Raw genomic sequence first — 22,067 nt, forward strand, 5'->3', positions numbered from 1 at the left:
TAGGGAAAGGACAGATGTCTTCAACGACAACAATACACATTGTCCAGATTTGTTATAAATAATTATATTCTAATTTTGCTTCAATTACGTTTGGAAAACTTTAAAAAAATTTAAAATAATTAGAAGATAATCCGAAGTTTCTAGCTGTCAAAACAAAAACTATTTATTTATTTGTCCGAATATCAGTATTTTTAAAAGGAAATATTGAAGACCACGGCATTGTCCTTGGTTTTTCCTTGGAGTAGATATCAAATGATCTTATTTCCAAAATATTTTATTTATAATTAACTCAGTGTTTTTAAATAAAAATTTCGGATACAAAAATAAGAATTTTAAGATCCAAAATAACATTTTTTAGTTTTTGGTTTGGTTTTAAGCGATTCGAGTTTAGAGAAATGGTTCAAAACTGAAATGAGGGTCGGCTTTTTAGGTTTGATTTTCATATACAAAACGAGATTTGATGCAGAAAATCGCATTTTTAATATATATATATATATATAGATAATATTAATTCATCAATTTGGATAGTAATAAAACATATATGTTTTTTTTTGGTTCAGGTGTACGTGAAGAGACTTGACGACCCGTATTCGAAGACATTCGAGAGATGTTCAACGGACACTTACCGAATAACGGGACCGTGTATGAGGGAAGTCTGTTACCTCCATTTCCTCAGGCAGGGATCCGACGGCTGGAAACCCGATAACGTCAAGATCTACGGCTCCTCCATTAGGTCCGTCACGTTCTATTTTAACGTCTTCTTACCTGACGCCGTTTGGTACGGCTTCGACGAGTGTCACCATTCCCGTAATGGCAACGTCAAGTCTACGACGGAGTCCGTTGCTGGTGGTTCCTCGGCGGCTTTCTAAAGTAGACGGGCCAAGTAAACGGCCGTTATTGAGACGTTCTCGCCGTTAGTAAAACGGACATGTATAATAAATGCTTGGTAATAATATTTTCTTTGGGATGTTTCATACTGTTTGAAATGGTTTTGTTTTATTGATAATAATAATAATAATAATAATAATAATAATAATAGAAAGAGTGAAACATAGAAGAAAATATTACAAAAAAACGAAATTATTATAGGAATAGTATTTGGTATGTTTTATTTGGAAACTGAGTTGAGATTTTGATGATTTTTGTGAAATAACATTCGAATTTATATATTTTGGATCACGTTTTATAAATGATTTTGGCTTAGAAATATTTATGGAATTCGATTATATTATATAGGATCTATTTCAAAAAAAAATTTGATTTAATATTCACGGGGTCAAAATCATGCGGACATCCGATCTTGTAACGAACACACAAGTCACGGATATCCGGACCTCGTGAGGCTTAAGATGGAGACATTATCGTCCAATAATTCAATAAGATTGAGACTGAGGTTGAGGTCGGGTATCCTACCTTGCACTCATACAAATAAAGATCCAATCCCGATTCGGTGGAATGGTCCGTACGAATTCATCCAACAAAATCGCCTTGTTGCCATCGAATGGAGCATTGTACGGTTCAAATGAAGGATTCTCATATACTGGTGTCTAGGAGTCTAATTTCTCGTGTCTGAATCTTTCTTCCACTTCCAATAGTATTGGAGGGGAGGGGGGGTTCCTCCGTTCTTATTTCAACAGTTTTGTTTCCTTCCAAATAAACTGGGGGCAAAATTTCCAAGGCTTTTCCAGTAACTTACAAAGGACAATAGCTAAATAATTTGGTTTTGGTTCCAATATGTTCATGAATGATCTTGTAAGGAGACAACAGACCGATGAAACATGACTGGATCCGCTTTCCTGAAGCTTCTACTCATCGAATGTGCTCAAGAATCCGCCCATGAAGCCAGCTCCGTTGCAGTTTCCGCACAGAATTTCCCGTTTACCCCTTCCAAAACAAAAAACAAAAAAAAAATATCTACACCATCGGGTTCATGAAGGACAAATCGGGATGAAAGATGAGGCGAGACGATGAAATCAGCTAAGAGGAAATCGCCTTTGTTTGTCATCAACAGCAACTAAGAGAGAGCATATCATTCATATCGAAGTACCCTTCTTATGATCAAGAAAAGAATATTCATTTCAGCAAGCAATGAGAGCGAGGAAGAAGGAAGTATCAGTAGCTCAAGGAGACGAACCTGCAGAGCCAACATATTGCACCGGCTTTGAATTGCCCGTTGAAGTGATCCACGGAATTAACACCACTTCCTTTACATTGAGAACATGCCACAGCACCTACCCATTTGAAATCAAGAAACAGGCAAACATTAACGAGACTTCGAGCTAAGCATAGGAACCCGTATGGTCAATTCTTCAAATTGCTAAAAAACGAGATCCATCGATCTTGGACACGACAAAGGGTGACTGAATTTAGCATCCGAGTAGGATAAACCGTCAGGAATTGTAATGGTTTTGCAGTGCTTACCGTTACCCTCACAATCTGGGCAAAGAATACTGTTCTTCTTGGTGCTTTGGTTATTATCCATCGCCTGTCAACCCGAGATGAAGAAAACGAAACCGTGATCGTTATTTTCGGGGTGAGGCATGGGTTAGAACCGTAAGATGTGAACAAGAATCCAAACAAATGGGACACAAGCCCTTGACAAAGAGAGTAATGTGAAACCTTCAAGCCACAAACACATGTTCTGGAACATCATAGATTGCTACATCCATTTATAAACTCTTGAAAACGTTTTAAGAACATATCTCTCGTCAAGTTACAATCTTTGACGATGAAACCGACGAAGATCTCTCGGAAAAAAGGCGCGGGAGGGAGATTAGTCGCTCACATTGCCTTGAAATTGACTTAGAACAAAACCAAAGCTCGTCACGCTGGAAAATCAAAGTGAAGGAATGAAATTTCTAACCTTAACTTCGAAAGATTGGGTTTTCGCAGTTCTTGTTCTTGAGTTCCGCAACACATCTCTGACAAAAACAACCTTCCGGGCCAAGGATCTATCGATTGCTAACCCTATGAATAACAAAAGCCAGTAAAAATTCTTGGACGAATCATCAAAAAGGACTCCAACTTATGCAAAAAAGGGAAAAAAGGGTATAAAAAAGTTTCAGAGTACCTGGGTTTTTTGGAGATTGGAGGGAACAAGTAGGAGAGAAGCATAAGGAGTTCGCCATTTTTTTTCCTCCTCCTCCTCTGGTCTGTGTGCGTTCTTGAAGCTTTATTACCAAACAAAGGTTTTCGAACACAGAAAACTGGTTGTGATTCTGTCCGAAGCGATAATCTTTACCCACAAGAGCAGATAAGTGACGCTCCGCAAACGGGAGTAAACTTACCAAAATACCCTTTTTCGGGGTTATTTTTTAAATATTTCTAAGCGTTTGGATAAAAGGGCAAATTATAATTGAAAACTAATTATAACCGTCGATATAAACTAGAAAGACATTGCGTGTAAGAGTTTTAGACTCGCATAGTCTACCATTGACAAAATATTTTTAGACTAATTGCATGATAAAAATAAAGAATATTGCACAAAATTAATTCTAATTTTTATTAATTAATATGAATAATTTAAATAACCTGAAAACACCAACAAGCATTAGATCTCCTTACTGATTAGATGTGATGAATCATAATATCCGAAATTAAAGAATGTAACACATAAATTACAACTACAAACAAAAATGGCTTGACACTGAAACTAGCCTTAGCATTAGGTTTAGATTTCATCAAGGATCATCTTCTTCTCTTCTACAGCCGAATCCATCTCTTACAAACTTCAAAAATTCCCGGTTTCGTCGAATCCACAGAGCTATAACCGATACATAAACCGACTCTCCAAAGGTCAAGTTTCGTCTATTCCCCCGTCTTACCAAAGCCGATGTCAGGATCGTCGTTTTTCGTTTCTTTCCTCAGTCCTTGGTGCAATGGGCGTCTGTACCGTGCTGGTCACATTTGTTATACCCTACGCTTTTCAGGAAATCCCGAATCTCTTTGGAGCTACTATTGCTTGCCTGCAACAATCTCTCGTCTTCCTCGTAGATTAGATACGGAGCCTGGCCCGATTTTCTCGACAGCAGTTTCTTCGCACCCTTCAGGACATGGTATTCCCAACCCTGAACGTCGATCTTGAGCAAAACGACGGGTTCTGAATCAGGGATCACTTCATCGAGAGGGATTGATCTCACTTGAACTTCTATCTCTTTGTTGGATTGGAACGCGAGTTTTGCCCCGACTGCCGAGACCGCGCTGTTGTCAAGCCGTCCAACCAGCTGGAATAAGAGAATGGATTCACATTACAGTATCAGTTAAACATGAACTATACAAGAAACCAGAGGAGAGAAAACCCGAATTTGATAGTGACGAAACGGGCTAAAGGAGAGAAACAACAACCAATGCAAGAAACCAAAGCCTCGCAGCTCATGAAAACCATTTTGGTTGAATCTACTGAAAGCCATTGGCAAGAGAATCACACACACAAATCTTGAACCGATGAGTTGGCTAGAGAAACAAATCACTTCAGTGTCCTAATTCAATCCTCAGAATCTTGTATGATCACTTAACTATAATGTCCTAATCCAATCCTTACTTGTCTAGATACCATCTATGAGCTGGCTAGAGAAACAAATCACTTCAATGTCCTAATTCATTCCTCTGAATCTTGTATGATCATATATATATACATACATACATACATTCATGCTAGTTACCACTTGACTATAATGTCCTAATCCAATCCTCACTTGTCCAGAAACCATTTATGCATTCGTTTAGCGTAATCCCAGAAAATATAAACAAAGATGCAAAAAGCATACCTTGTGAAAAGTTATGTTCCCATTACGATCTGAAGCAGCAGCTTCAAACACTGTAACCAAATGAGAAGCTCTATTGAACCAAATCCCATCGCAAATCCTCTGCAAATTCTCGAAAACCGGTTCGAAAGAGATGACCTTGAACCCCATGGCTGCAGCAGCAAAACTCGCCATACCCACGTTCGCACCAACATCGACGACGAACCCATTCTTCTCTTTTCCTCTAATCTTCTCAAGAACGTCTTGAATCGTAGCAGAGATGTCTGGTTTCCGAAAGGCCTTACCTTTCAGGAGCCTCACGATGTTCTTGTGCGGCTTCTCCGGCAAATTCCCAAGATCCGCGAGCGAGTATATAAATGGGTATTTGAGATTCTCCACTGTGTTAGCGATAACGGGTTTTGATTGCGGGCATTTGAAGCAATCGAATGGAGAGATTGTACGGACTGGGAAGGGGGTTCTAATGGTGAGATTGGGATTTGGGTTCTGTTGAGACGATGAACCGGAGAAGGAGAAGAAGAAGATCGAGGAGATGAAGACAGCGGAGAGGATGAGGACGAAGATCAGGGATTTGGGTGTTAGGAGTTTCTGGTTCCTCTCTTTTTTCCAAGCGTTCGCCATGGAAATGGAGAATATTTTCCCGGAAAGTGTGTTTCCAGAAAGAGATCTCGATCTTGTTCAAGAAAGAGAGAAAATTTCCATGGAAGGAGAAACGCTCGACGCTCGATTTCAGATCTGGGAAGAAACTATTGAACGGGGAGAACAAGAATGAGAGATCTGTGCTGAGAAATTGGGGATTCGTTCTCTCACAGTAAAAGGAAACAGAACAGAAGTGAGAACCAGTTTAAGCGAAGCGTAGAGAAGGCAGTCAATCTGTCCAATCATAGTTGACACGTGTATATGTCCGAATTTCTGTGTGGAAAATTCAGACTTTCTTTTTGATGCTCAGTGATTTTTGTATTGGTGTTTTAAATGCCGTTTAAGCGGTCTAATTAAATAATATTTATTAGATTATGGACCAAAAATAGAAATTATTATTTTCTTTTTGATAATGGACCTTCTTATTCATAAATATTTACGATTAATTTCTAGTGCTTTATTTAATAATGGGACTTCTAGTTTATTCAGGAATTCATGGTTGAAAACAATGATTTAAAAGGGTTTTTTTTTATTAAATCAAAGTTTCGTATGAAAACGAGAATGTTGAACAGTGGAGGACTCCAATGCAATAATTAGAAGTTAAAACGAAGAAGAAAATACAAGACAAACAAAAGACTCCTCCTTCGCCGACCCTCAAAAATCCCTCTCGCGATTTTCTATCGGCGGCGCCGAAGATTAACGTCGTCTCTATCACCACCACCACTTTCGTCTTCGTCTCTGTTCCGGTGAAATCTCTCTCTCTCTCTCTATCTCTTTCTCTCTCTTGTTTCTCGTTACTGAGGTTTCCTCCGATTTCAGTAAGGGGAGATAGAGGGCTTTTTCGTAACCCTCAGATCACCGGTCGATTTGCTCGTACTTATCGATTTTGATTATTTTATCTTTCAATTGGTTGATAGTGAGTAGATATGTCAGAGAAATTCTCGCCGACGCTACGGATCGGCGATCTTAGCGATTTCATTGCTCCATCTCAAGCTTGTGTCATCTCTCTCAAGGGTACCCAATCCACCAGCAAGAAACCCGATAGACCCCAGGTTCAAAATCCCAATCCTTTGCGAGAATTTCCAATATTTTCTGCTTGTACATGTTCAATTTGCGGGTTGCTTAGAAATTCGAAGATGGTTGCACGTATTCATCAGCCGGTGATATTTTTTTTTTTCTTTTTTCTGAAGGTTGTGCTTGCCAGCAAGCAGCAACAGACTGAAGCCGTGAAAATTTCTCTCAAGGATTGCTTGGCTTGCAGGTTAGTGTTCTCATGAACATCAATTACTGCGTTCATGGAGTGAAATGGTAGTGAATTCTTTCCATCTATGATGCAGTGGATGCATAACATCCGCAGAGACGGTTATGCTCGAGAAGCAAAGTTTGGATGAATTTCTTTCTAATCTTAACAAAGGAAAGGACGTGATCGTATCCCTTTCCCCGCAGTCGAGAGCTTCCCTCGCAGTTCATTATGGCATCTCCCCTCGTCAGGTTTTCAAGAAACTCACTACATTCCTCAAGTCTTTGGGAGTTAAAGCTGTGTTTGATACGAGCTGCAGTAGAGATTTAGTGCTTATTGAGGCTTGTAACGAGTTCGTGAATCGCTACAAGCAAGCTAATTCTCCGCATGATGAAACCTGTAGTCCGCCCCTTCCTATGCTTTCCTCGGCTTGTCCTGGTAATTTCACGGGCTGAACTTGTTTTAACTCACCTATGACTTTTGGGCCATAAATCAATCGATCTGAATGTTATGGGAGAGAGTTCTGATTCCAGGTTGGATATGTTATGCCGAAAAGCAGCTTGGATCCTATATTCTGCCGTACATTTCTTCGGTTAAAAGTCCCCAACAATCAATTGGAGCCACGATCAAGCACCATTTGTATCGAGCATTGGGACTCAGGCAAGCTGTTGCCTCATACTTTTTTTCTTTTTAATTGTTGTCCTACATCGAATTGGTGATTCGATTCAACTGTTGTGGATTCATGGAAATAGGTTGGAAGAGGTTTACCATGTGACTGTGATGCCCTGTTATGATAAAAAGCTTGAGGCTGCAAGAGACGATTTTGTTTTTCAAATGGGGTCGGAAGGTGGAACCCGTGATAATGAAGGTCTTGAGCAGACAGAGGTTGATTCTGTCCTGACAACTGGTGAAGTTTTGGATCTGATAAAGGTAAACAGTTTGAGTTCTGCTTCCACGCTAATGGCAACTGCTACATTGTTCATCCATCACAAACTAATTTTGTTTGATCTGTTTTGCAGTTGAAAGGAGTTGATTTTAAGGAGTTAGAGGAATCTCCACTTGACAGATTGTAAGAATGACTGTTTTTTCTTTTTCTCCTACATTTGGCACTTGGCAGCGTAGAATTTCATTCTGTTCTGGAAAAATGTGTCTTATTTCTCTCAAAACCCTTTCTTTATCCATGCATAAAACAGGTTGACAAATCTTTCTGAAGAAGGGAATCTTTACGGTGTTTCTGGAAGTTCCGGTGGTTATGCAGAAACAATATTCAGACATGCCGCGAAAACACTATTCGGAAAAGACATTAATAGTCCTCTTGAGTTCAGAACTCTCAGAAATTCGGATTTCCGTGAACTGACGCTTGAAGTAAGCTTTCGAATCTTGAAATTCCTGTACGTGGCTCACATTTATCAACTTTTTGCCTGACAATCTGTTTTTTTTTGCCCTGAAGGTGGAAGGAAAAACAGTGTTGAAATTTGCGTTATGTTACGGTTTCCAAAACCTCCAAAACATCGTCCGGAGAATGAAGACACGGAAATGTGATTACCACTTTGTGGAGATAATGGCATGTCCTACTGGTAAATAAATGTTCTACTCCATTTTTCTTGCTTTGAGTGTGAGAAGCCTTCTGTTGGAGAGGTTCTTGTTTGTCGGTCCAACGAATTCTCCATATTGTGATGAATCAGGTTGCTTAAATGGAGGTGGGCAGATCAAGCCAAAGCCGGGCCAGTCCCCGAAAGATCTGATCCAGTCTCTCGAAGCTGCATATATGGAAGACGTGAGTGGCCATGCAAGGGTAGAGTGTTTCTGTCACTCATCCTACGACTAATCTCTCTGCTAATCGGTCTTTCATCCATTGAATTCAGGTTCTGGCGGCAGATCCGTTCCAGAATCCAATAGCAAAGAGACTATACGAGGAATGGCTCGATGGGCCGGGTTCGAAAGAGGCGAGGAAGTACCTGCATACGCAGTACCATCCAGTGGTGAAAAGCGTTACAGCACAGCTTAGCAACTGGTAGAAAGGTTCGGGGACTTATAGGAAGTTGGATCATAGCTTGTGCGGGGTGGTTATGCAGGCGTCATCATTGCGGGAGAGGTTCAAACTTTGACAGATGGCCGGAGGAAAAGCCTGTTTGGAGTTGACTCCAAGGTTTTGCTCTCTCTTCTTTCTGAACAGAGCTTTGATGAGCATCCCGATTGGAAACGCCTTTCTTAATAGTTACTATGAGTAAACAGATGTGGAATCAACCAATAAATGTTATGTCTGGTGCTGGGCTTTCATATTTAGGGTTAGGGTTCATCTTCTGAAGAGCTTCTGAAACCACACAGCTGGACCCACTTTGATCCGACTTTGGGGGTTTGGCGTCAGCACCGATGGTTGACCCGTGGCAAATTCTGCAGTTCGGAAGGATCATACGCAGAGGTTTGATCATTTCCTATCATTAACTTCTCACCTTAGGTTTGTTCGTGTTTTTTATATAAACATGGATTCGTGTGGAAAGATCGAACTTGTTTACATGACGATATAATAAGTGCGCGTGTTTTGGTCATATGTAGCGGTGTAATAGATGGTTAGATGTGGTTTTTGGCTGTCTGATGACATGGTTAACAGAGTTGCTGTGAGAGCAGCAGCAGCTACATTTTCATGTAATGTCCATTAGATTGTGGTTTGATTGAACTGCTTGACGTGCAAATCTTGTTTGTTCTTTCGCAATTAAATGCGTGCATGCGTTTTGGTTTAGTTTATGCTTTGGTTCCATAACCTAATGATTGTTTAAATCACGTGCACCATTGTCTTAAAAATGACCCATCTTTGATGGAACCATCAATTATACCCACAGTCGACAGAAATATGGGTTTCTTCTTGCCTTCTTGAAGTCGACAGTTCCTGAGACTGAAAACTCGGCCCCATCTAAACAGAACCCACGACCGCTTACGAGGTAGCGATTCCCTGAAAAGCCAGAGCAGTTGATATCAGATTCAAGAATAGAAAGAGCATATGACTGTTCCATTTCGGGGAAGCGTTCTGCTGTCTTTTAGTGTTCGAAAAAACGAAGCTCTGTATCAATGGAGGTCTGAGAACAGAGGAAAGAGAGTAGAGAACGAATAACAGAATGCATGTATACCCTTCAAATTTACAGGTGTGTGAAGGCAGACATGAACTTGATGGATTGGACTTCTGAAGCAAAGAATGAAATAACGACCGTAGATGCAAGGACTTTAGCTTATCTCTCACCGAATGGCAATCGATTTCGACGTGCTTTGTTCGTTCATGAGATGCTCGATTGGAGACGATATGGATGGCGGATTTACTGTCGCAGTAGAGATTTGCCGGTCGAAATCTCAAAATACGTTGTCAGACCGAAATCTTCTGGAATCAGGAATCAGCACACTGACTCAACTTATGTACCGCATAATATGGTAATGTTTGGGCGAGTGAGTGATTGTCAACCGACCCACGAGAGCCCTAAGAGAAGCAGGATAAGGCAATGCCACTCCCAGAATCCATTGGCAGCCAATCAAACACAGCAGTTGTAAACAATTTTGATGGTGTTATTAAAAACATATTATAAATATATAATATATAGATGTAAAAAATGTCATGAAACACATGAATTTAACTAGGGGTGGTCATTTCGGGTTTCGATTCGGTTTTCGTTTCGGTTATTTCGGATTCGGTTTTAGCACAAAAAATTATAACCGAACGGTTAAATTTGGATCGGTTCGGTTATATTCGGTTATAAATAAACACTAATATATACGAAATAAATTACAAAAAAATCTTTAAAAACTTCCAATTACATCATAATATTAATTTAATCCTTTAAAATTATCAATCTAAACTAAAATACACAATATTAATTTTCCAAAATTCTCAAAATTTTGGAAAGTCTTCAAAAATTTCAACTACATTTTTTATCTTTATTTATTTTAAAAAAGTACAATAAATTGGCATTATATCAAAAATAAGATTTTAATCAAACAAAAAATTAACTTTGAAAGTTGAGATATCAATATATGAAAATTGAAAACGAAATTGTAAAAATATTACATAAATATTTAGAATAAAAAACTAAAAACTAAATAAACACTAATAACTATACGGTTAACCGCGGTTATTCGGTTATTAACCGAACCGAATCGAATTCAAACGGTTATTGAATTTGTTCAACCGATCGGTTATTAGATGAATAACCGAACCGAATCGAATCGCTGTAATTCGGTTCGATTTGGTTCGGTTATTCGGTTAATAACCGAGATGTTCATCCCTAAATTTAACCAAAGATATCGGAGTTAAGCATCGTCAACAGAAAAATTACGAACGATCACATATACACTCATATATATACACATACTTATACACATATAAACATACAAAGAGATATATAGAGAGAGAGAAAGAGGCTTGTACACATATTTATCGAAACCTTTCCACTCTCGCGATTTTCTCTCGGCGGCACCGAAGCGTCAACGTCGTCTCCATCGCTGCTGTGTCGTCTCTTCCGGTGAACTCTCTCTCTCTCTCTCGTTTCTCGCTGGTGAGGTTTCCTCCGATTTCAGTAAGGGAGATAAGGGACCTTATCGTAACCCTCAGATGATCCTCCAATTTGCGCGTAATTATTGATTTTGATTATTTTATTTTTCAATTGGGTTATAGTGAGTCTGGGAAATGGCAGCAATAAGCTTTAACCGTTCCGGAATTCTATCATTGCTTAATTTCCACCATCTTTCTGGTTATGATTTTAAAGTAATCATTGGAGATCTCATCCCCCCCTTTCCCCTTTTTTTCGCATTGTGGGTTTTTGACCCTTTCTCTCAACCTCAATCTGAATTTCTTACGTCGTTTTGGTTTTCTTGAGTTGATTGATTTGCTCCTCGTGCATCCTATATTGGGTTTTGCATATATGATGTCTTTGATTGTGATTTCTTGTATGGAAATTGCTGAATTCAAAATTTTGGAGGCATCTCTGTCTCTACGATGAAGATTGGTATATGTTGAAGAGTTGTTGGGTCTGGTTGATCATTGGCTCCAAAGTTTTAGGGTTTCCAAAACATCTAGAGACCACCCAACATTTTCATAATCCATGGTACTGAGTTTCCAATTGTTGTCACGTTCTTACAAGGTGTTTACGACGAACGCGAGGAGATAATATAAGTTGTGTCGGAGAGGATGAGATTAGTTGGGCTCACGGGAGGGATCGCATCGGGGAAGAGCACGGTCTCTAACCTCTTCAAGGCTAGTTACATTCCTGTTGTTGACGCCGATCTCATTGCTCGAGTAATCTCTCTCTCTCTCTTCAATGGTGAAGTTCTAGGTTTGTTCCCTCCAATTTCTGGGTGTTAAGCCTAGTTTTCTCGTAAACATCGAGATGGGTCATGGAAAAGTTGGTCTTTTCTGAATTCTTGGAAAAACGTGGTCATGTATCTTAGGACAAAAGGATTTCAAGTCAATCCAATGGGAGGCTTAGTTTGTTTGCTTGCCCTCATATTCATCGTTTAGCTCCTTGGTGTAGATTTGCCATGTGCATCATATGTTTTAACCATTTGCAAGGGATTATGTAGGTCTTACTTACACGTGATTTAGCAATCTTTTTTTGTTTATCAAAAGTGTGGAGTGTTTGATCTGTAGGATGTTCTAAAGAAAGGAACTCGGGGTTGGAAAAAGGTCGTTGCAGCATTTGGAGAGGAGATCCTACTGCCCAGTGGAGAAGTTGATCGCCCAAAACTCGGCCAGATTGTGTTCTCTTCTCCTTCCAAACGCCAACTTCTGAACAAGTATAAATTGGCGCTAACCTCCATTGATTACTGAACCTGGGTACTGGTAATCCTGAGCTTGGGTTCCTGTCTTTCATTCTACAGGTTGCTGGCACCGTATATATCTTCTGGTATCTTTTGGGAAATCGTGAAACTATGGGCCAAGGGTGCAAAAGTGATCGTTCTCGATATCCCCTTGTTGTTCGAGGCCAAGCTGGATAAATGGACGAAACCCATTATTGTTGTGTGGGTGAATCCTGAAACACAGCTTAAACGTCTCATGGAGAGGGATGGGTCGAACGAGGAAGATGCGGGAAACAGAGTGAACGCTCAGATGCCCCTGGAGTTAAAAAGGAGCAAGGCTGATATTGTGATTGACAATAACGGGTCACTCGATGACCTGAACGAACAGTTCAAGAAGGTTTTGTTTGAAATCAAAAGACCCTTAACGTGGGCCGAGTTTTGGCGTTCAAGACAAGGAGTTGTCTCTGTCCTTTCGCTAATTCTAGGCGTCTTTGTCTGCAAACGGTTTTACAATGGATCATAGCAGATGTTTTTGCTCGGCGGACTCGTTTCCTTCCCGAGGTTTCTGCTCTTGCCCGTGTAAGTCCTCGTCCTTGTCGGGTTTCTGTACTGCGAAAGTGGAAATAGTATATCCTGTTTAGTTGCATAACGTGATGTATCTGTGACTGTGATCTTAGACTTCTGTTATAGCTCGTGGGGGCAGTGGAAGAATCTCGGAACATTCAGACAATCGGGCAAATCAATCTTCTTTCTCCAAACCCTTTTGGTGTTCATTACGACAAAACTGCTTTTAAGTTGACACGCTTTAATAGTTTCATCAGGAGCTCCGTAAGATCTCTAACGATTAGGGTTTTAGAAGATCTGAATGCCAAAACATTGGATTTCTTGATTTTATGTTTGAAAGTCCTTTGTAATTGACATATCTATATCGATCAAAATCACACAATAATTTTTTTAAAATAATATTTTATTTATTTATTTATTTATTTTAATTGGTTGTTGACGGTGTGGCATCAAGTGAAGCCATGTGACATTGACCGTTGATATTTTGACTAGATTTTCGGATGATTGATAATAAGAAAAAAAAAACAAATTCAGAAGTTAAATATTTTGTTTTAAGAAATTAATAGTTTGACTGTGAAAATGAAAATGTAATTTATTTTAGAACAACTGATATTTATTTTGGTGTCTGTTATATTTATATTTATTTCATTATTTTTTCTAACTCGCCTTTCAAAAGGACCAAAAAGACCAAAAAAAAAATGTATGAGCAAAATACAAAGGTTGACACCTAACCGAGAAGAAAAGATTGACAAAACAGCAAGAACAAACCCTATTTGAACCCAACCCACTTGCTTGTGACACAAGAAACCTTTTTTCATCCTTTTTAAGAAATGCAATAATAGGATGACGTCAAAGAGAATATACGACTCGATTGCTTGATACGCAAGAAACAAAAGACCTAGAAGAAAACAGCCTTTGTTAGCAGTTGTCTTCGACCGAAAAGCCTTTGCCATCTGCCATTTCCAATGCGCCTTTACCCTTTCGTGGCTTGAACCACAAGGCGCACACCATATAGACCACGAAGTTGATCCCACTTAGGACAGCGAGAAGCCAGTAGAAGCAATCAAGCCGACCGTGGTTAATGTTGTCGGCCAGCCATCCCTGTCCATTTCCAGAACTTCCCGTCACCTTTTTCACCACAGACACCAAGAAGCTGCTCACGAAGAACCCCAACGATAACGTCGTCAAGAAAAGCCCGGTGCTCATCGTCTTCATTCCTTTGGGAGACTGGGTGAGGAAGAAATCGAGTTGGCCGGTGTATATAAACGCTTCGCCCGATCCTACGAGAAAGAACTGAGGCACGAGGAAGAACACGCTGATCGGTAGCGTTTTATTATAGTTATGAGTGACAGATTTCGCAACCGAGAGACGTTTTTGCTCTGCTAGAGCCGCAGCCGCCATTCCAACGGTGGACATGACTAATCCAATTGCCATTCTTTGTAAGTTTGAAAAACCTGAAATGTGTATATCCATATATATATATATATACATTACATCAGTTTAATCAAGAAATCGTTCGGGGAATAGTGATTGTTGTCATAATGTTTGCATTTCCTTACCTGGTTTGCCTTTCCATTTCTTCCACAGAGGCATTATGGCACGGTCATAGACCGCGAGAGTGACGAGAATGGCCGCGACGAAGAAAACCGTGAGGGAACCTGCTGGAATCACGAAGGTTCCGATGGTACGTTCCATGGTCGACGCTTGTTCGACGGAGAATGTAATCATTTGCGCGTACGTTGTCCAAAAGATTATGGTAGTTGCCCAAATCGGCAAGAGCCTGACCATCATTTTCACTTCTTCGATTTTCGTGACTGAGCATAGCCTCCATGGATTAGGAACTGCAGTACCATCGAGGTTCTGATCGAAATCCCCTTCCGCAACTATGGCTGCCTTGTCCAACAAGCTACCCAAAAAAACGAACATGGTTTCTTTTGAGTTTTCTGATATTTTGTGATCTTTGAGTTACCAATTAATCGATGAGACGATCGCTTACCGAAACTGGTCAGTATGATCGACCCGCAAACCCTCGGAAGAATCCTCGTATAGGTAAGCAATGCTTTGAGGCAAATCCATCTTTCTCTTTCTCGCGGCAACGGCCAGAACCTGTAAAATCTGCACGACCGGACTTCCTCGGCTCTTCTTGTATCGGTACCTTTTAGTCCCGGACAAGAACAATACAATGGCTACGACCATAGACACGGTGCAAATGCCATAAGCCCAGCTTCTCCCCACCTCGTCTTGCATGTACACAAGCACTGTAACAGCCATCAATGTTCCCATGCTTATGAAGAAGAAAAACCTGTCAAAACATCGACGCGGATAAGTTCCTTTGTTGCGTCCGTTAAAACAAATGAAACTGTAATAAGGGGTTGAAGGTCGGAACCTGTTGAAGAAATAAGCCATTTGAGACTTTTCCTTGGGATCTTTCTCGTCGAATTGGTCGGATCCGAATCCAGAGACGCTGGACTTGAGGCCGCCGGTCCCGAGGGCTATGAGGTAAAGCGCTATATAGAGAATTGTCATCTGGAAACCGCTTGCGGGATTGCAGTGTTCGCCGTGGTGGCACGGCGGAGGACGTAGTCCGGGCAACTTGGTCGCTAATGCCAGTGAACCAGTTCCCTATTTGCACCACACCATTTGCAAAAATGTCATTAACCTCTCACCATCCTGACCCATTAAACCCAAATCTATATATCCAAATTATATGTTTGGGAAATCTAAACCCTAAATTTTACGTTTTACAACTATGATGTTTATATTTAAATAAACTTAAATTTTGTAAACTACATCAAATTTAACTCTATAGATTGACATGACAATTGGAATATAATTTTGATTTTGACACATCGTTGTCACGTCATCCTCATGTAATAAATAAATAAATAATATATATATCATATTTTTTTTGTTGTAAAACTTAAATAAAAGATTCTCGAAAACGATTATTTTGGGTAGATTACCAGCATTTGGACGACGGCGAAAGCGGCGATGGTTTTGAAGCGGCCGAGGAAGGAATCGGCGAGGAAGCCGCCGAGCAAGGAGAGGAGGAAGGAAGTTCCCATGAAGTCGGTGACAATGTTTGCAGAGGTTGAGCTCGGCAGATGCATTGTCTCCATCAGATATGTCACCAAATTCACTGCGATTCCCATCGTCGACAGCCTCTCCACTATCTCTATTCCTGAATATTTGTTAAAACTCATTCGCCTTAATTAGTTGTATACATACATATATATACATATATATATATATAGTCCAAGCATAATAACAAAAACATCGTGTGTTTTGACCTAATTAATAAACCCTAATGATGTTCTTTTATTTTAATCATGGGTTTATGACAAAGGGATCGAGACACTACACAATCTCTATCTCTGTTCTGTTTCCCAAAGCCAAATCTAATCTGATAGTAATGATTCAAAGATTTATTGATTTTGGATATTACAGTATGATTGAGACAGCCATTATCAAACTCCTGGATCAGAATCTGTGTGGATGCAAATATATTCAATCATTGCAATTATTTTATTCCAATTTTGTGGGTCGAACAAACAAATTGTACAAAAAATACGTGTTGATATATATATATATATATTTATGTATATATATTAATAGATATAGCATGGATTAAAATGTCATGAAACTACCTCCAGATTTAAGATGTGATAATATTCGACTACGAATCTACGAGATGCCACATATATAAAATGATTTATCTTAGATTAAATTCACTTCCTAATGGAAGCCGAATATATTAATAATATTACCAAACAATGTATTAGAGGCGGGGTTTTTTTTCATAAGCAGACACGTGAAAATAAATGCTTGATCTAATCTTGTTTTTATTTTATTTTATTTTCTATTTGGGTTGAAAATGAAAAAAAAAATTGAATGGGACGTCGGATTTATCATTTATCCTACGTTGAATAATATAATAAAGCATAACTAATATATGTATATATATATATGTATATATATATATACACACACGAAAAAAGTGAATGAGTTGGAGATTTTGGATGGGGACTGCATGTGCAGTGTCCCCTTCTCCTTTTTAAACCTCCATTGGTCTCTCCTCTCCGCTCAACTAGAAAAAGCTAAACTAAGCGTGTTCACTCGTACATGCATACATATATGCGTACATACAAGCACACATGCATGCATGCATGCATACATACATGCACACGCATTTATATATACATAAAACAGATATGTATGCATATGCTCATCAAATGTGATAGGCTTCAAGATGGAACCCTTGTATAAAATTCGTAAAGTTTTGCAAGTGGGGTTTTTTTTTTCTCGCCATGCATACGCGCACACCACGTACACATATTGGAGATAGTTAAGATCTCATCAACTGTATATGCATGAACAATTAACCGCTTGTATGCACATGAATGCATGTATGCACATGTAAATTGCACATATGATTTAGGTACCCAATTGATTAAAACACGTTTCTAAGGCATTGTATTATGACCTAGTGTTTATGCACCGCACCTTTATGGATGAATAAGAATTCGCGTCCCCATGACACAATCTCATGGCATTGGTATAAAGCCAAGCAAAATAGTGATAGTGTTGTATAATTAAACCTCTTTGTGTGTGTATTTAATATATCTGCTTCTGTATGATGAGAAATACAAACGAAATGTGTAGAAGACGAACCGAGGATGAGAGCGGCAGGGATCCAACCACCGGTCTTGGATTTCTCGGCGGGGCGACCCTTGTAGTCCACGGCGTCAGCCACCGTCCAACCTCCCTTGTTCTCCTGAAACCGACACAACCAAATTCATACAAAGTGGCACAGGTAAAATGAATGTATAGTATTCAAGAAACTAGTCTAACCATTTGCTTCTTTAGGGTTTACGAGTGGAGAGAGAGAGAGAGAGAGAAGTAGAGAGATTCTTGCAAGTTTTGTAATGGTATTTTTTTGTGAGTTAACCTCCAAAGCCACACAAGCAAAATCTATTGCTGAAGAGCATGCCTTTATATAGCCACAAAACCACATAGAAGAGGTCGATCTTTTTTTTGTGTGTGAAAAAAGGGTCCCTCCACTATATGAAATTGAGACAGATCACAAAAGCCGAGATTTATGGATGAGGTTCATACACCCTTTTTTCCCCTATGAAGTTTCTAGGTACTTTTTATTTATTTATCACATTTTCTCTATTAATTCTATTTTAGTTTTTATATATGTCGTATATTGATTCTTTTTAGCCGCATCAATTTAATGTAACATGATAATTATAATGGTTGTGGCTCGTATACGTTATAAGTCATGTGGAGAATATCGTTGGACCTCTCGAATAAGTTAGACTATGGAAATATATGATCATACTATATATAATTGGCATCTATTACTTTCTATCAATTCATCAAATGCGGAAACGGATTGGTTTGATGTCTTAGGTTCAACAAATGATATCCCCAATAAAAAGATCATCACTTTGACATATTATCAATTTTTGTTAGATATCAGTAACTCTATATGGTTGACTTCGTCTTTTATATTAGTCTAGGTATTAGTTTATGATATCCGGTTATCCAAAAAAAAAATACAATCGGGTATATACTTTATTTTATATCTCCATCTGTCTGTTTACAATTATTTTTAATTTTATAGCATAAAATTATATAAAATCAAGATTAGCTTATGGTTAAGACTACTGTTTATTAGTGAAAAAAAGATTTTGAAGCATAAAAACCCATGATTAAGACGAGTACATAGTTATTATCATTTACCATGCATCAAAATTATATAAAATCAAGCTTAGCTTATGTCTCTGTTTTTTTTTTCTCTTACATTGTGAATAAACATTTTTTTTTTTAGTTTTGCGGGATCCGTAGAACATGCAACAACAACTAGATGTGATAAACACAGAGATCTCCTCCACTTCCCTTTCACCTTTACGCGCATGAACGTGGAGAGTTTGGATTTATTCAGAAACAATATTTATCAGAAATTTTAATGTCACACGTTCAATTTGTAATAATAGGTACCATTCTCCCACCTACTCGGTTCTTTTTCTTCCCATGAATATATATATATATATATATATATATATATATATATACATATATATTTTGGGAGCATTAGCGATAAACAATTTAGGTTTTCTTGATAGTTTACTTCTAACTGTAACATGAAATCAATGAAATTATCAAATTTTATATTATTTAGTAGTTATAATAACAAAAACTTAATAATCATCATTTTAAAATGTCGGTATGTATAACACAACATTAAAAATAATATTTCAACAGTAATTCTATACAGTCCTCACATGAAATTCATATAATATCTATTTTAATTTTGAAAAGTTAGCCAGAAATCGACTACATTTATTATAATTGATTGATTTGTTATAAATAGTTAATTAGAAAACAAAAAGATCGAGTGTTACATTATATCATCTATATTTATTTATTATAAAATAATTTATTTTGGGAGTGTGTGTATATATATGGGATTGGCAGACTAGGTTAGTGCTTCTAATGCCCCACCTAATAATATCGTGAGGCTGCAGTTGCATATCCTCTCGTTTTAGTTTTTTTCCCATTTTTGTTTTATTTTTTTTTGTTTGTTTTGCTTCTTTTCTTTTCTTTTTTTAATTATTATTATTATTATTATTATTATTATTATTATTTTGTCATTTTGTCTTTTTAGACAGCATGCTACCATTTGATGTTATGGGTATAGGATTTCAAGGAATATTCACTATAATGTGCCGTTTGTAAGTCAACATTGGAACACAAATTACGCATTCTGTTACATTTTATATCACTCATCATCATGTTATATCGTGTGAATTCATTTTTTATTTTTCTTATTAAGATTTTGATATTGCAGCAAATGTCGATATATATAACGTGCTCGTCGTCATCATCACCCATATTATTCATTTCCATATGTGGAAAAGCTAATGAAATCTCATATCGAGTAAAAACCAAACGGTGCTACCGTGTCTAATATTCATTACGTAACATCGTATAATTAATTGATGGACGAAAATATAATACAAATAGAATGTGTATCTTACGCGAATACTTTCTAATCTAAGTGATACTATAAACCGAATGTATATCCTAATATATCCGAATAATAATTGCAAAAAAAATATATAATTATTTCGAAATTAAAAATTTTATTTGCATTGTATCTATAAACTCTAAGCAAAACTGCATAGACACGTATTTTTGAAAAACATCCTGTCATGGCATGTTTCAGCATCGCTATCGAGGGTGAAGGTGGTACACATACGATGATCTCGCTCCAATAATCAAATGGAAGAATTTATTGAATATGTTGAATAATATATAGTTACGTGGACCATCACATAACAAATTTGAAATTTTATTATGTGATATCAATTGAGCCAACTACGAGATCTAAAGGTATTTATAAGCCTAAATAACATCCTAGAAACATACATATACGGGGCTAAATATCTAAATACCGCTATACAATTTCGCATTTTTCCTTCACCCTTTTTTCTCATGTTGTTCGCCCTTGCTGCTTTTTATTTTCTCTGAACATTTTAATATCAAATCACAATTTCAGGTTTGAATTGTGCGAATTTCACATTTGTATTTAAGCAAAAGAAAAATGCGTGCCCATTCCCCAAAGATCAAAAAATAGCAATAAAAAATTACAACCCCATAAGCAATAAATGGGCATGTGAGGAAAAGATGCATTGTATGGAAATATTATAAAAGGAGTAATTATCTGTAGTTAGGGCTTAATTAGGGTTTCTATGCATTATATTTATAAAGGAGTTAAGACCGAAGAGGACCAGTTGACTTTTGTGTAATCAAACCCAAAATAATTTCTATTCATTAATAGAAAAATGAAATTTCGGTGTACAAAAATTACTTTATATGGGTTTGGAAGAGATTATAAAAATCAATAAAGCCAATTTCATTTCATCAAATATTATATTTGTTATAACACAAATATAACGCATCGTGTTAGGGTTTAATAATATTTTGGGTAAAACCCCTAAAAAACCTCCAACTTACAAAAAAATATACAAATAAACCTTCAACTTGAAAAACTGTCATTCAATCCCCGAACTTGTAACTTGTCACTGAATAAAACTTCGAACTTGCAAATTATTGTTCTAATAAACCTTTGACCGGTTTGACCACAATTTCAAACGATCAGAAATCCACGTATTGACGGATTGCTGATGTCATTTTTTAAATTAAAATTGATAACGTGTATAAGGTGACATAAACAATCCGTTAATACGTAGATTTCAGATCGCCTGAAATTGTGGTCAAATCGGTCAAAGGTTTATTAGAGCAATAATTTGCAAGTTCGAGGTTTTATTCAGTGATAAATTACAAGTTCGGGGATTGAATGATAGTTTTTCAAGTTAAAGGTTTATTTGTATATATTTTTGCAAGTTGGAGGTTTTTAAGGGGTTTTACCCTAATATTTTTAGAGAAAAATATTCGAAATCTACCACACCACTAAACGTGGACATGCTTATAACAAGAGTTGACCGAAGTCCCAATAATTTGGACGTAGGGTCTTCATATCTCTCTTACAACAGTTTGTTTTATATGACACTACATTTTGTGGGGACATTACAAAATTAAATTCTCGGATTCGAATCCTCTTGTTCACTCGCATTATTCTGAAATTTAACCCTAATATAAAGATTTTCGGTCGTTTCCAATGCGATTTAGCGTTATATGATTCATATAGAGGTTATTTGAAGGTTAAAATCCTCAAAAATATTGCTAGAACCAATTGTCGTAATTAAGATATACAAAGGGAATTACTCAAAATTGATAATCTTCTCGGTATGTCTTGTACTTGCATTATATATAGAAATGGTTACGGAACGAATCTTCGGAAAAATAAAACGTTAACTTCGAATAACAATATCTAACCATCTTCTAAATAAAAACAATTTTCATTTTAAGAATCTTTGTTATAAAATTATACGGGGCTTATGAAGCCAGCCGTTGCACCCTTCACAACCCTAGAAGTTTGGTTTTGAAACTTGAGCTTGGATATATATATATATATATTTTTTGTTAACGTGGGGAACTGACTACCTACCCTTACA

General features: G+C 37.7%; 6 protein-coding genes and 1 long non-coding RNA gene across 10 annotated transcripts in view; 3 read left to right on the forward strand and 4 right to left on the reverse strand.

Moving 5' to 3' along the window:
• Positions 1-978, forward strand: part of LOC104815278 — a 2,127-nt gene extending 1,149 nt beyond the window's left edge. The window contains exon 3 of the mRNA XM_010543618.2: positions 561-978. Within this exon, the coding sequence (XP_010541920.1) occupies positions 561-869 (309 nt within the window). The 3' untranslated portion in view covers positions 870-978. The remainder of the gene's footprint in view (positions 1-560) is intronic.
• Positions 979-1,654: 676 nt separating this feature from the next.
• On the reverse strand, positions 1,655-3,230 carry LOC104815279. Its single transcript, XM_010543619.2, has 5 exons — positions 3,071-3,230; positions 2,864-2,967; positions 2,422-2,485; positions 2,135-2,231; positions 1,655-1,884 (listed from the first exon to the last, which is right to left on the reverse strand). The coding sequence occupies exons 1-5, from the start codon at positions 3,126-3,128 to the stop codon at positions 1,806-1,808; spliced, it is 402 nt and encodes a 133-aa protein (XP_010541921.1). The 5' UTR covers positions 3,129-3,230; the 3' UTR covers positions 1,655-1,805.
• A 316-nt stretch (positions 3,231-3,546) lies between these two features.
• On the reverse strand, positions 3,547-5,617 carry LOC104815280. The gene is made up of 2 exons (XM_010543620.2): positions 4,767-5,617; positions 3,547-4,223 (listed from the first exon to the last, which is right to left on the reverse strand). Exons 1-2 carry the CDS (start codon positions 5,379-5,381, stop codon positions 3,864-3,866), a joined length of 975 nt encoding a protein of 324 aa, XP_010541922.1. The 5' UTR covers positions 5,382-5,617; the 3' UTR covers positions 3,547-3,863.
• A 413-nt stretch (positions 5,618-6,030) lies between these two features.
• On the forward strand, positions 6,031-9,316 carry LOC104815282 (protein NAR1). 2 transcript variants are annotated; one of them, XR_772070.2, is made up of 12 exons: positions 6,031-6,145; positions 6,317-6,451; positions 6,590-6,660; positions 6,737-7,077; positions 7,173-7,299; positions 7,392-7,569; positions 7,659-7,708; positions 7,833-8,004; positions 8,090-8,216; positions 8,325-8,416; positions 8,505-8,788; positions 8,927-9,316. XR_772070.2 is itself a non-coding variant. In XM_010543622.2 (11 exons), the coding sequence occupies exons 2-11, from the start codon at positions 6,326-6,328 to the stop codon at positions 8,655-8,657; spliced, it is 1,437 nt and encodes a 478-aa protein (XP_010541924.1). In that variant the 5' UTR covers positions 6,031-6,145; positions 6,317-6,325; the 3' UTR covers positions 8,658-9,316. The 2 variants fall into 2 exon arrangements, 1 of the variants encoding a protein (XP_010541924.1); XM_010543622.2 differs by having other exon boundaries at positions 8,505-9,316.
• Positions 8,676-10,231, reverse strand: LOC104815281. The gene is made up of 2 exons (XR_772069.1): positions 9,765-10,231; positions 8,676-9,589 (listed from the first exon to the last, which is right to left on the reverse strand). It is a non-coding gene; the product is annotated as an uncharacterized LOC104815281 (long non-coding RNA).
• An 804-nt stretch (positions 10,232-11,035) lies between these two features.
• On the forward strand, positions 11,036-13,370 carry LOC104815283 (dephospho-CoA kinase). Of its 3 annotated transcripts, XR_772071.2 has the most exons (5): positions 11,036-11,144; positions 11,763-11,917; positions 12,269-12,414; positions 12,499-12,996; positions 13,095-13,370. XR_772071.2 is itself a non-coding variant. In XM_010543623.2 (4 exons), exons 2-4 carry the CDS (start codon positions 11,810-11,812, stop codon positions 12,938-12,940), a joined length of 696 nt encoding a protein of 231 aa, XP_010541925.1. In that variant the 5' UTR covers positions 11,036-11,144; positions 11,763-11,809; the 3' UTR covers positions 12,941-13,147. The 3 variants fall into 3 exon arrangements, 2 of the variants coding, with proteins under 2 accessions (XP_010541925.1, XP_010541926.1); XM_010543623.2 differs by having other exon boundaries at positions 12,499-13,147; XM_010543624.2 differs by having other exon boundaries at positions 11,038-11,177; positions 12,499-13,147.
• Positions 13,371-13,665: 295 nt separating this feature from the next.
• LOC104815284 (protein NRT1/ PTR FAMILY 6.2) lies at positions 13,666-17,933 on the reverse strand. The gene is made up of 7 exons (XM_010543625.1): positions 17,833-17,933; positions 17,653-17,755; positions 15,945-16,162; positions 15,368-15,603; positions 14,978-15,283; positions 14,541-14,887; positions 13,666-14,435 (listed from the first exon to the last, which is right to left on the reverse strand). The coding sequence occupies exons 1-7, from the start codon at positions 17,833-17,835 to the stop codon at positions 13,900-13,902; spliced, it is 1,749 nt and encodes a 582-aa protein (XP_010541927.1). The 5' UTR covers positions 17,836-17,933; the 3' UTR covers positions 13,666-13,899.
• Positions 17,934-22,067: the final 4,134 nt, after the last annotated feature.

This window comes from Tarenaya hassleriana, unplaced genomic scaffold (genome assembly GCF_000463585.1).
Source record: "Tarenaya hassleriana unplaced genomic scaffold, ASM46358v1 Cleome23, whole genome shotgun sequence".
NCBI classification, from domain to species: Eukaryota; Viridiplantae; Streptophyta; class Magnoliopsida; order Brassicales; family Cleomaceae; genus Tarenaya; species Tarenaya hassleriana.

Bases quoted from the DNA above. Each gene is read 5' to 3' on its own strand.
- LOC104815279 (XM_010543619.2), bottom strand. From the start codon at position 3,128: ATGGCGAACTCCTTATGCTTCTCTCCTACTTGTTCCCTCCAATCTCCA. The intron at 2,486-2,863 runs GTTAGAAATTTC...TCGGGTTGACAG, and splicing joins CCCAATCTTTCGAAGTTAAG to GCGATGGATAATAACCAAAG. The intron at 2,232-2,421 runs GTAAGCACTGCA...TCAAATGGGTAG, and splicing joins CCCAGATTGTGAGGGTAACG to GTGCTGTGGCATGTTCTCAA.
- LOC104815280 (XM_010543620.2), bottom strand. From the start codon at position 5,381: ATGGCGAACGCTTGGAAAAAAGAGAGGAACCAGAAACTCCTAACACCC. The intron at 4,224-4,766 runs GTATGCTTTTTG...CTCTTATTCCAG, and splicing joins GGAACATAACTTTTCACAAG to CTGGTTGGACGGCTTGACAA.
- LOC104815282 (XM_010543622.2), top strand. From the start codon at position 6,326: ATGTCAGAGAAATTCTCGCCGACGCTACGGATCGGCGATCTTAGCGAT. The intron at 8,217-8,324 runs GTAAATAAATGT...GTGATGAATCAG, and splicing joins GATAATGGCATGTCCTACTG to GTTGCTTAAATGGAGGTGGG. The intron at 8,417-8,504 runs GTGAGTGGCCAT...CATTGAATTCAG, and splicing joins AAGCTGCATATATGGAAGAC to GTTCTGGCGGCAGATCCGTT.
- LOC104815283 (XM_010543623.2), top strand. From the start codon at position 11,810: ATGAGATTAGTTGGGCTCACGGGAGGGATCGCATCGGGGAAGAGCACG. The intron at 11,918-12,268 runs GTAATCTCTCTC...TTTGATCTGTAG, and splicing joins ACGCCGATCTCATTGCTCGA to GATGTTCTAAAGAAAGGAAC. The intron at 12,415-12,498 runs GTATAAATTGGC...TTCATTCTACAG, and splicing joins AAACGCCAACTTCTGAACAA to GTTGCTGGCACCGTATATAT.
- LOC104815284 (XM_010543625.1), bottom strand. The intron at 14,888-14,977 runs GTAAGCGATCGT...TTTTTTGGGTAG, and splicing joins GATCATACTGACCAGTTTCG to CTTGTTGGACAAGGCAGCCA. The intron at 14,436-14,540 runs GTAAGGAAATGC...TACACATTTCAG, and splicing joins GAAATGGAAAGGCAAACCAG to GTTTTTCAAACTTACAAAGA.